This window comes from Nannochloropsis gaditana, assembly GCF_000240725.1.
Source record: "Nannochloropsis gaditana CCMP526 unplaced genomic scaffold scaffold321, whole genome shotgun sequence".
In the NCBI taxonomy this organism is placed as follows: domain Eukaryota; class Eustigmatophyceae; order Eustigmatales; family Monodopsidaceae; genus Microchloropsis; species Microchloropsis gaditana.
Genome location: NW_005803632.1, coordinates 15437 through 28121, shown reverse-complemented (window position 1 = coordinate 28121; position 12685 = coordinate 15437). Strand labels below are relative to the sequence as shown.

At 49.5% G+C, this 12685-nt stretch overlaps 1 protein-coding gene across 1 annotated transcript; it reads right to left on the bottom strand.

The window, feature by feature from the left end:
- Positions 1-11290: 11290 nt before the first annotated feature.
- Positions 11291-12177, bottom strand: NGA_0350200 (dt1p1a10l protein; the record flags this gene model as incomplete). The annotated part of the gene is given in 4 exon segments (XM_005855007.1): positions 11291-11306; positions 11317-11423; positions 11627-11815; positions 12078-12177. The coding sequence occupies 4 exon segments, from the start codon at positions 12129-12131 to the stop codon at positions 11291-11293; spliced, it is 366 nt and encodes a 121-aa protein (XP_005855069.1). The 5' UTR covers positions 12132-12177.
- Between the last annotated feature and the right edge of the window lie 508 nt (positions 12178-12685).

Genomic DNA, 12685 nt, shown 5'->3' with positions numbered 1-12685 from the left:
AATATGTTATAAATCGGAATCAGGCACGGGCCTCGTTCATGTTTCTTGCCGGTACTATGCAATTTCAGTTATTAGCACAAATTCCACATCTTCTGTAGCCACGCAATACAGAATTTGATTGCCCTATGTCTTAAAAAGCCTCGGTCACCCGTTGACCACGTTTTTACGCACGTGCAGTCTCGGCCTAGGCGAGATGGGCCAAGCCAGAGAGGCGCCGACGCTTTGCTGACCGCACGAGCACATCCATCCTTGTACTTTTTTTTCCATTCTTGTCCCGGTCAAACATTCGTCCATCCATCCAGCGAGGTCTTCTCCTGCTTTATTTGACATTTTATATGACGTGTCTTTCTAAGCCATGTTTCTTACATCTCTATGTGTGTATTTTGTATGCCCATAATCAACTGGTGGTGAACGATATGCTACAGGCTGATTACTGCATCTCTGCTTATTCGTCGGGTTAGAGGACTTTCGCGGCACAAAAGTGGTAACAACCCCTCTCGTTTAATCTTAAACTTTTACTTGGAGAAACTATGATCCTTGGCTGATGAAGGACGTTGTACAATGCCACGATTTTTGTCATGACAATGCTTCTTAATGGAGGCTATTGTCCCGGGGAAATATGACGCGTAACTTTTAGGCGAGATCATGGCATCTCGACTCTCGCCGGTTTGGCATACAACTAGCATTACACAGCTCAGGAGGCCGACATCTTCAATAAAGACAGTAAACTTTTCGTGTATGATCACTCCCGAGTCTTGATGCAGGGCTATGGTATGATGTGCTATGCTTTGGGAGGCCGAGTCGTCGACATCTCTATCATGATGTCCTCCCCTTGTCAAATCAGTGACTGCTTGAACTCATCGCTGTCTCTGCGGGCATGGATTACTCTCTGGCCCATGATGTGTCTCGCACAAATGGTGTTACGCCATTCGCTCTTTTACTTTTCACAGCTCGTGGAGCACGAAGATTCTATCCAGCAAATGTGATACTGTCATTGTTGGAAAGCGGTGTATTTGACCTCAGATTCTCTCTTGAACTCTAATTCATGTTTCATCCAGCGCGACAGCCAACACTCTGATGCAGCAGCATAGGTGGGCACTGAGGCTGACATTTAGCATAGTAATAGTTATTGTGGCAGTACTGGCTGTGCATTTTGCCAAGCGGCGCGACGCCAATACTGAGGTTGTCAAACCGGAGTCCAAGGTAATGTGGTCGGAGTTGCGCATTGGAAGGACCCTACATTAAAAAGTCCACTATGGCCATCAATCAGCAGGACGCATCGACAGCATGGGATCAGCATCAAAATTCTTGGACTGACCTCTCTTTAGACATTACGAGGGACAAGGCGGGTAACGGAACTGACTTAAGACCAGGCGAAGAAGCAGATGTGTCGTCCCCGACTACGGACGAGCGCACTCCACCTGCAATTCAACATTCCGTTCCCATCATGTCGAATGGTACAATAACGACAATAGGCAGTGGAATCTTTGCGCCCTTCATCGAGTCCCGATTAGGTAACATGGTACCAGAATGCACGCCAAAAACGGGAGTAGAGTTGCAGCAGATGGTAGAAGGTAAGTTTTAAAATATCGACATTGATTTCGCTATTTCCTCACCGCAGAAAATAAACTTTGTTCCGCTCAGGTACCCTCTGCTCTGTGGTAACTTTGCTCCCCGGAGTGACCTACGTCCTTTCGGAATTCATTCGTGTCAGCCGGCAAATTACTGTCATTGGCCGACCGTTAGACATGCCCACAGTTGATGCCCACAGGGCTTTTCGAGCCTTTACTGTTGAGGCAGGAGGATTCATAGACATTCGATTTGTCCGTCTTTTTCGTGGAAAGCCTATTCGACTTCGTCCGTCCCTCCTCGAAATCCGAGGAGGCGTATTCTACATTAGAAGAGGAGGGCGAGCGGTCTTGACCAGCTGTTTCCTCACGGTCAACCCTAGATTGATAACGGAATTTTTTATAAGCGAGCAGTTGGACACCTTGCGACTTAGAGGAGGATACATACTTCAAGAAGAAGGAACTCTGGTAATGACAGACGTACATATCTACGTTACACGACCCGGTGTGCTGTTTCGGGAAGTCTATACGGTGGGCGGGCAGGTACTACTATTGGCTGGCAATGCGGTGTTTACGGGATGCACTTTTTTAAGCAATTTGCTCTTCGTCAATGTTGTTGGTGTAGGGGACGCCATAGGGGTATTCGGGGGAACCGCAATTTTCACCGGATGTTCGTTCACTTTGAATTGTGCCTTTCTTTCGGTAAGTATTTTCGTTGACGACCAGTTCTGTCGTAGAAGACTAAAAATGGCTGTTAAAATTTTGTCTTATACATGAAACCCTTTTTCTGCGTTTTAACTCGCTTTTAGAGTCAAGGGACCGGGATGCTCCTTTTCATGGGAGGCGGCGTTTCCGTTTTCACAGGGTGTCAAGCGATACTCAACATTGGAGCCCGTACCTTTTTTGGAGCTGGTGGGACTTTTTTTAGTGGTGGTGGCGTCTCTATCTGGACGGGCGTGTCAGTACATGCAGATATTGCATTGCTATTCGGTGCCGCAGTCGGTGTCATCCTGGGTCAGGGGGCGGGCATATTTATCAAAACAGGAGTCTCCCAAACGGGATATATAGCGGTGAATGCCGTGGCCTGCTTAGGTTTGACACTTTACGTTGGCTCGGGCGTCGTAGTCCAGTCGGAGACACTGTGGGTACGTGTGGCGGCTGTTACTGCTTTTTACGGGGGCGGGGGCTCCGTCTACATTCATGCTGGTACAGGTAGGTAACACCTTATGAGATAAAGAGTTATTCAGCTGGAGTGGAACAAATCTAGAGTATAAGAGTATAAATAGGGTGCCATCTTACTGCTTGAGCTCTCATGGCATGGCCGGTGACCGAATGACTAGGTCAGGCATTGGTGACTCTCCTTTCGTGCACGCAAATGCCTTATATGACCTTTTCCACACAAATGGCAGTTTCTATCATCAACACTGCGGGTCTTATCATCAACATCATACTATTCGCCTCCATCGCCGGCGGTCATTTTTTTTTACATGCGGGCTGGTTGACTACCGTGAACATGTATTTCTATAAATTTGAGTGTGTTGGCGTTGTGTACGGCCAAGGTACCGAAATTCTTGTTCTAGCGGGAGGAGCTGCCCTGATCAACACAGGCTATCAAGGTGGTGTTTATTTTGTTTTTCACGGGAATCGTCGCCTTGCACAGTTCTGGATTGCCGGCCACGACGTGGTATTGCGGAGCAACAAAACTTTCAGCGGTGCTATTGCAACCAGGGACAAAGTAACTTACATCCTTAAAGACAGGACAAGGATGCGAGTTCAGATGCAGAACGTCGCTTTCGAAGACTACGATCAGACGGAAGTAGAAAGGGTGTTCGGGTTTAGAAACCATCGTCGTCACCTTACATCCCTGCAGGAGAAATTAGAAGCGTTTGCCGTATTCGCTCCTCCTACGCAGGAAGACGAGGAAGGCCTGAGTTTGACGCAAACTGTCAAGGCAACACCCACTCCTTCCACATTATCTCTCATGGCTGAGGCTCCGGTGCTTGAGCAGGCCTACCAGAGAGTCGCTCCCTTCACCCATCTTTACATACCCACCATACCTACCGACGTGAGGACCGACCATATCTTCCTAGCGGGGGGCTTGGACGACTGTTCTCTTTGCAATGTGAAGCCCGGACATACTAGCGAAAACGTGGACGGTCCCGGCGCTGCCACTTGCGCCCTGGCCGACCGTTGTGAGAACCGGGCACCCTCTCGTAGAGATGCGTTAGACGAGAATAGCAGTAGCAGTAGCAGCAAAAGCAGCAACAACAGTAGCAACAAACGTGATGGTAGTAGTAGCAAAGATGACTGGTGGAACCCGCCACCAGATTCAGGAATGCCTAACTCCTCTGTTGCTGTGCTGGATATACAGGTTAAGTACACGCCCACGTATCCTTTCACTGCCTACTTAGAGCCTGATAGCGTTGAGGTCGGTATTAAAAAGGCCTTTGTGACCCTGGGGGTTACCCCACGCGCCCATGTGCGAGTCCAGCCAGACTTGGTAAATCCATTAAATTTCGATGATGAGGAGTATGTGAAGGCGGTAAGAAGAGATACCGAGCAGAACGGAGGCCTCAATGCAGCAGAGGTAGGAACCACGCTGAGGGACGAAGAGGGAGAATTGCTTGAGGAGTTTTTGCGAGCAGGGGACAGGAATTTGGTCTACGAGGAGTGTTTGAGCAAGTCCTTTCGGGTGTATGTGGTCAGCGACTGGCAGAACGTGACCGACACGCACATTGACAAGCTCAAGGGAGCAGCAGGAAGCGGGGCTTTGACCCTGGCATTGCAGGACACACAGCCAGCAGACGACGGTGTAAAAATCTGCGAAGCATTCCTGAAGACAGCCCGTTCGATGTTTATTCCGGGTCTCAAAGCCTCGTCGTCCAAGGAAGAGGCTCTAGAAAAAGGAAAATCTTCGATAGCCGACGTGTTGGGCGCAGGGAAGGCTACTTCGATGGCAGCGGCAGCACTGACGGACAGCGTTACAGGTGCGCGTGTTGATGAGGTATGGATAGGCAAGACCTATGCTCTGGAAATAGAGAATTTTGCACCTGCGACGCCTTTGGTTGTCAAGCTGGTTCCTCGTGACGGAGATGGGCCCCTGACATTGGACGGTTTCTTCCTGCGGGACGGAGAGGGGGCGCTTACCGCCTGGATGTGGACAGTGGACGAAACTGTTGAAACTGGGGCATATTTTCTGCAAGTCACGAGCGAGGAGGCAAGCGGTAGATCTTCGACAATCTTTGAGAAGTTGAGCACACTTGTGGGTTTAAAGTCGGGAACCCCAAATTCTGCTTCAAACTTTGCCTATACCCAGGCGTTTGACGTGCGCGAATGACGAAGAACGATGCATTTTAGATTCGATATCTACGAGGGTATTTGACAAGTCATTCAGGTAGCTACGCCTCATGGTAGAACCTCCTGTGTGACACACTACTTGCTGGTCATGACCGAGGTGTGTGGAGTCCCCGGGGTGCGGAGTTTACTACCATTTATGTCCGCCTCTGTCACTCAAACATTTCGGCCACAGAGGCTTTTTTTAAGGGAACCAGGTCCTATAAAGCATCCGAAGGAGCTCTAAACAGTAGGGGTAATATGATCTCACGTTTCCACGTCTACAATTCTTCTGATCATTAAAGTTTTGAGGGTTCTCTGTCTTGTGTAGCATAGATAGAAGCGATCCTGCTATAGCACTGATAATGTCAATGAGACATAGTAGCGCAGCCTCCGTACATATTAATAGTAGAATTTTCAGGCCGCCAGAATCTATGTGCAACCATGTAGATATGAGTGCTTGACTGTCACTGTTCCAAATGATATAATGATGTAGGTGGGATTCCTTTACACGCACTAAAGAGTACTGTGAAGAGAAGTGTGTGCGAGGAAGCTTACATGAAGGTTGCGAAATAGGATTGTAGATGTTAAAAGATTCGATGAGAATGCAAGACCTCTGTATGATCCATATCTCTCACACAAAGTTAGAGAAGTCTATCCTATAGGGAAAGCACAAATTTTGAAATGCGCTGGTTTCTGCTTTTGAAGTATTTAAGAGAGAGCACAGAGTCTTTGCAAGTCGGAGACTGTGAAAGAAAAGCGATTGGGGAGGCAATTTAAATGCTGGAGACACCATCTTGTGCTGTGAGAATGATGACGTTAGATCGTTTCTGATTCAAGACTGGTGACACGAAATATGAAGTGTGCTCTCTTTTAAGTCTTTAACACATCATCATTTTCAGAATTCTATCACGTTCTGCTAGTTCCAGTCTGATATCGAACAACAATCGCGATTCTCGACTTCGAAAAGCTAGAATGAATGTCGAACAAGTGTGAGTGAACCCGCGTGGATACGTAGCAAGAGGTAACGTACAACTTGAAGTTTCTTATCAAATTCAAATCACGCGCCATTTACCAAACAAAAACATGTCCTTTCTGCATTTTGTCAGGGTGAATTTGTTGCCCTTCTATTTTTCCCATCTTGCTCCAGCCCTTGTCTTTAAGTGGAACGGAAGGTCTAGAGCTGAATTATGCTTTTAAAAGGACAAAAAAAAACTTCCCTTGTATTTAAATTTTGGTCTCTCTTCAGTGGCCACGACAAAACTATTGTGTCAAGATCACTACCACAGGATGATTACGCGAGATGCTTCTGCGAAGTCACATGGCATTTAAAGCTCTTTTACTTGTAGACAGATCATTTTCTGTTTAAGCATGTCAGCAAAGGGGTAGATTTTTTTTTCCACTTTTTCAAATCATATCCTTCACATCCATGTTCCTCCATCCTTTATGCCCACGTAAGTATACAGATGGACATCGACCTTCAGAATACATACCCCGAAAATTCAAAGGATGGGACACACGATGTTAGAAGTAAAGAAGCTGTCGAGGGCATCGAGTCAGCACGTGGGTCTGGCAACGTTTCTCTCTCCCCTAACCCTGTACTTCACCCGCTAATTCCTATTCAAACCGGGCCCCTCGTCCAACAACGAGGTGCCGAAGACCATGACCAAGGGCACTTGCAAATTCAAAGAGATCAAACAGCCCTAGCTTTGATTCGAAGCGGGTCTGGAAGCCCCACCTGCGCCCAAAAAAGAAGCATCTTAATGCAATCGGAGCACGGACTACAAGAGTCACACGAAAAGCGAATTCAGTCACAGGAGCAGCAGCCAGAGGGTGGAGAGGAGTTGAAAGCACGGAACAGAAGTATTTCGGACAAATCTCTCCAGTCTTGGGAGAGTGGGACAGGTGGCCGGCACCTCTCCCGCACAGCCACCGTGAGCCAGTTGGTCAACCCCAAGGTGCCTCGACGGGAGTGTCATGTGTTGAGCGAGCTTCACGCGTATCGGATTCCTCAGCCCTACCCAAGAAAGGATCAGCAGCGCTCGTGCATGTAAGTTATGCGTGTGCGTCGGCTGCTCTGCATTTTTCTCGCCTTTGAACCGAGGGTGCCAGCACTGGACAGACCTTCGTAAGCGTCTTTGTCTCCTGTTCTCCCCTTTCCTGTCGGAGACTCCTCTGCCTCATTTCTTACGATTTAAGATATCTTGCGGGACTCATTTGCCCTTATCTGAGCGTCCACTCTCCGGCACTGTTGCTAACCCATCAATGCCGCTTTGTTTTGCCCACTCCCTACCCCGCAGCACGACGAGGCCCTGGTCTTTCATTCGAATCCTTTTCTACTTCAAGGGCACCGTCCTTGAGAACATATGGCCTCAGGTGCCCCTCCTACTCCCTTTCTCCCTGCTTCTCTCCGATTTATCCACTATTGATGTCCGTCACCATGACCCTCTTGCAGCTTTTGTTTCATCGCCGCTCCTCACCTTCCACTTGCTTTCTTCCAGATTCTTTTGGGCGTCCTCGTGATCATCTTTATCAAAGTTCTCCAGTCTGTCTTTGACGTCACGTACCAAGTCAACCCTCGGATCTCCACCATTCACACCATCCTGGGATCGGTCCTGGGCTTTATCACAGTGTTTCGAACGAATCGGTGAGAGGGAGGAGGAGGAAAAGGCAAAGATGGAGGGAGGGCTGCATCTTGATGCAGGGTAGGGACATGATGTGTCTTATGACAAAATCTGAAGTTACCCTTTTTCGTGCACAACTCACCCCTCTCCTCTTTTGCTTTGTCCCTCGCTCCCTCCTTCCAGCGCCTATGATTCCTACATCGAGGGCCGTAAATTCATCGCCCGTGTGGTCAACAACTTGCGAACAGCCATGATGGACATGTACATCAATGATCCTCGGTACTAAATCAGCCTTTTCCTCCATCTCTACTGTTTTCCGTTTCCTTGCGTCTTTTTAAATTTCTTCCAATCATATACCTAGTCTTCTTTATGTTTTCCCCCTTGTTACCTTTTTTCATTTCTTACCTTTAACATCGATGGTCCTCAGAGACGAGACGCTCGAGACAAGAGAGATCCTGGTAGAGCTGGCTGAAGATTTTAGGCGCAAGTGTAACATTCTTTACGCGTTCATCAGGTCAGAGGGAAGACCAGGAGTGATGGACAAAGGGAAAGGAGGTTGGGGGGGGGGGGGGGGGGGGGGGAAGGGAGAAGGCGGCGGAGCCAAGCATGAAAAAGCTCGTCCCGGCCCTTCAGGGTGCATGCTCCTAACTCGCATGAACTTCCTCTCCTTGCCCTCCCTCCCCCTTTCTCTTATTCTCCTCTTCTCCGTCCTATGTTGCCCCTCAACTTTCCGCTCGTGCGCCAGGCAAAGCGCCCGGGAGGCCAAAGACGGCTTCTGCCCCGCCTCAAAACTCGCCAAGACAAAGTGCGTAGCAACTTTTTCTCGTGATCTCCCTCTTCCCCGCCTCCCCCCTATTTCCTCCCTCTGATCCACCTCTCACTCCTTCCTCATATCCTGGATCCCACGTCGCTTTCGCAGTTTCCATCCGTATCCCCCACACCGTCTATTTCTTTTTTGGAAAAGAGTCGTCTCCCTGCCTTCTCTTAATCCAACTCATCCACTCTGTCTTAAGGGGAATTTACTCTAGTCCCATCTAGTTAGTCCCTGAATAAGACCCCTAATAAACGACACAGAATGAATTATAGGTTGATTTATTATTATCAATCGAATCACCAAAATCAAGATGATAATCACCACCAGAACAAAGCTCTCTACCTTGCTCTCCCGCGTCATTCCAGAGATCATCCTACTCCATTCCTCTGATTCAGTGGACTTCGTTCTAACAATTGTTTTCTTGCCGTGTCTTTATCCTTATTTCTGTCTGCCTAGATTCAACAAGGACACCTTCGTCCTAGATCCTACTCGACCTCGGCTTGTGGACTTGCTGACAGAGGAGGAAGTACAACAATTCCGTCGCATGTAGGGGGGGGGGGGGAGGGAAAAGAAAGAGCGAGGAGCCGAAAAGCTGAGAGGGCTCTCCGCTACATATTCTATGATGAATTTACCTTCGACCCTTTATTCTTATCAACTTTTCATGATTCCTAATGTGCCTTGACATTCCTTCCCTCCTTTGGCTCCTTTTTCTCAGGCCGGTGAATTCCCGCCCAGTCTATTTGATCACTGAGATGAACCTGTTGGCCTACCGTATCCTGGGTCTATCAAAAGAAACCTCCATCAGGATCAATATTGGTAGGCTTCCCTTCATTCCCCAACCGCCCTTCTCCTTTCTCTCTTGTTCTTTTCCCTCTCGTCCTGCGCAGGAGGTATTGCCGGGTTTACTGATTATACTTCTGGGTCGGAATCCTTTTGTCTGCTGCAAACTATCACTGTTATGCATATCTCCCCTTTTCCCTTTCCCGATAGCTTTATCGCTTCCTTCTTTGTCATTCTCTTCCATGTAGACAACAAATTTCAGGAGGTCCTTGCTGGCTGGAATGGAATGCTCCGGGTAAGAGGGCAGAAGACGAGACAGAGAGGGTCAATCAGCTAAGTTGAAGCACTGTGGATGGTGTCAAAAAGCCGAAGAGATGAGGGAAAGAGAGGAAGAAACGTTACAGTGGGAGCAAAGGACGGGCAGGAAACGACGAAGAGGGAGAGGGATTGGACGGACGGGGTAAGCGCACTACTGCTGAAATCTCATCCTCATCTCTCCCTGTCCTTCCCTTCCTTCTCCTCATCCGTCTTACCTTGTCGTTCACAGGTCGAAAACCTCCGCATTCCTTTCCCGTACACCCATGTCGTCAATCTCCTCACCTTCATCTTCGTCTTCGGAGCCCCTTTCATCTACACCTCCCGCACGCAAAACTGGGCGGAAAATGACGTCCTTCTCTTCGCCTCCCTCCTCCTCGGTGTCGCCTTTTACGGGCTTGAGGACATGGCCCGCAAGGTACACCCCTCTGTGTCTATCGCATCCTTCCTTCCTTTTTTCCTGTCCACTGCTATTCATGATCGTTCTACTTGCAGCCTCGGGGACACTCTGTACTGTTTCCCCCCCTCCCTCCCTCCCTCTCCCCTTTCATGACTCTCCCTGTCTTCCTCCCAGTGTCAGCATCCTTTAGGATGGGATCTAGAAGACCATGACTTGGAGATCTTTGGGGTCAGGCTCAATCTTGGTAAGGAGAAACGAAGGCGGGAAATTTGCAGAGAAAGGGACCGAGTAAACTTTGCTTCCCGACGCCTGTCATCCCTCCCTCCTTTCCTTCTGGTCCCTTTTTGTTTCTGCTTCTTCCCGCAGACGGGCAAGAAATGGCCAAAATTTGCGGTGTACAGGAGCCGATGGAATTCATGCCGTACTCCGAGCTCTTCGATGACCTTCCCGACTTCTTTCAGGTCATGTCGTATAAGAGCTACTTGCAGACTACAAGCGTGTCTATGGAAGGGAAGATACCTCTCATCCCTCGACGGCCTGGAAAGTGAGACAAGGGGCAAATTTTTGAAATTTCCCGACGAAAGCATCTGCTGTGCATATCTGCATGTCTCTCAGTACACTTACATTTTTCTTCTATCTCTGGTGACAAAAATTATAATTATAAATCAATGTTCAGGAAAGGATCAAGATGCATTTTTCGACGAAGTACAGTGAATAGCACACGATTTGATCTTTGTAAATGGTTATCGAAGCATTGTAGGATCGTACCAAAAGAAAGTGACGTCCACTGTATGGAAAGAAATGCAAAATTCACTCTGGTTTGGGCTCAATAGTCGCTTGTCTTCCTTTTAAAAAAAGCTCAATCCTAATGAGCACACGGTCACTCCAAGGTCCTTCGCACGACACAAAAACAATCGATACTTTCCGATCATTCTTCCCGCCTTTTCCTCCCTCCCTCCATCGCCTTCCTCGTCACTCTCGAACCCTGACTAGGTCTGTGCCTCCACCCCTTTTTTCCCGACTCGCATGCCGTTCCCGTTCCCATCTCCGCCATTATCCGCCCTAATCCAAGCCCTGAGCACCAAAGCCCCCCAAGCCTCCCAAGAACTCCATTCTTCCCCACTTTATCCGAATAACCCGGGCTCTCTCCGACGCTGCCGGGGATTGGGCGCCTTTTTCTTCGGTTTGACCGCTGTCCAACCCTCCTCCTCCTCCTCCTCCACCTCCGTCCCTCCAGCATGTGCGTCCCCTGCCCCGTTCTCCATGCTGCCCGCGTCCTCACCACCTCCCTCCGCTTCCATCCCCCTTACGTCTTCCTCCCCACTCGCCTGGCCCCCGATTCCTCCTCCCTCCTCCTCTTCGTCCCGCAACTCTTCCTCCCCCTCCTGACTCCTCCTCACGTCCTCCTCCATCCGGCTCGCCTCCCTGCTCACCTCACTCCAGCGCTGCTGCAGCCTCAGCACGGCGGCCTCCTGCGCGCACACCTTCGTCACCCCCTCCCTCCTTCCCTCCTTGCACTCCTCCCAGAGGTTACACACCCAGGCACTCACTTCTTCCAAGCTCCCGTCCTCCACCAGCGTTCCAAATTGCTGTGCATTCGAAGGAAAAGAGGGAATTCAACGAAAAACCAAGCGTGAGAGACAGGCTACTTGCCCTCCCGCTATCGGCATATCGAAAGGGGGGGAAACAGACGTGGGGGCTGGCATCCACCTCCGAGTGTCTCCTCCCTTATGGTCCTCCACCAGGGACAAAGTCCGCAGACTCAGGCCACGGTCCTCACGCGTCCACGCACCTCCTCCATGTAGTCCCCCAATTTTTCCTCGAGTTCCTCAGGCGTGGGGAGTTTCTTGGGTCGGTGGGCGGTTCGAGCGAGGGGGGGAGGGACGAAAAGGCGCAAGGTTTCCTCCAAGAGCAAGGTGGCTTTTCGGTAGCTGTCGCCGCCACCCCAATTATTGGTCACGGCAAGGTGGAGAACCATCCACTGGGATACAGGAAGGAAGGGAAGGGGAGATGGGATGGGGGGAGGCGGTTAAAGCGAGGATGGCAAGTACCCCATGGGGATCCTTTGCCTCGAGTCCTACGACCTGGCCCGAAGATTGTCTTTCCACACTGACATGACAGCCAGTGGACTAGAGAAATCCTGTCGCGCGCAGAGGCAAACATTGTTCAAATCAAAGTGGGCCCACCTGCCCTTCCCTTCCCTCTCCTTCCCTTTCTCCTCAAGGCCCTCCTTCCTTTGGTACCTGCTTAAAAACTGACGTGACGCCTTGTCGGAAAAGGGAACAAGCCTCGTCCATTCTAACGGCCTGCTGCTCGCTTGATCGCTCGTACTTGTTTATGGTGTCTTGGCAGCAAAGTTTGCGAACATTGGGAGGTTTCCTTTTAAAAGTCTGGCTTCCTCCTGCCAAGAGGAGGAATCAGAGAATTCAAATGTTCAAATAGATTTTTGTAACGAGTGTTTGTGCCTAAAAGATACTAGACATGTCGAAGGTAAGCGCATTCGAGTGCCGGCATAAAGGTTATTCCTGGATTATGGAGAGGGGGGCTCCCAAGTGATTCCTGACCCGTGATCTAAATCGCAGTGATTTTCCATGAACACAGAGAACTAATAAGACATGCCTCAGGAATCCAAGCCCTTCCCAAGGTGGCATTTCCTTCAACCATCCGCAGTGGGGCACAAAATGCGGACTTTTCCCGAGAATAGGAAGGCGTCCTGCGGCCATGGTCATGTTGCCTTACCCGGGTATCCACAGCTTATCCTTGAGCTTTCGAGCGATTTAAAAAAAGGGAGTGCACTTAGATCCTGTATGCGTACACTTTACTTTTAGGAGGATATCTGTATGTCGGTATA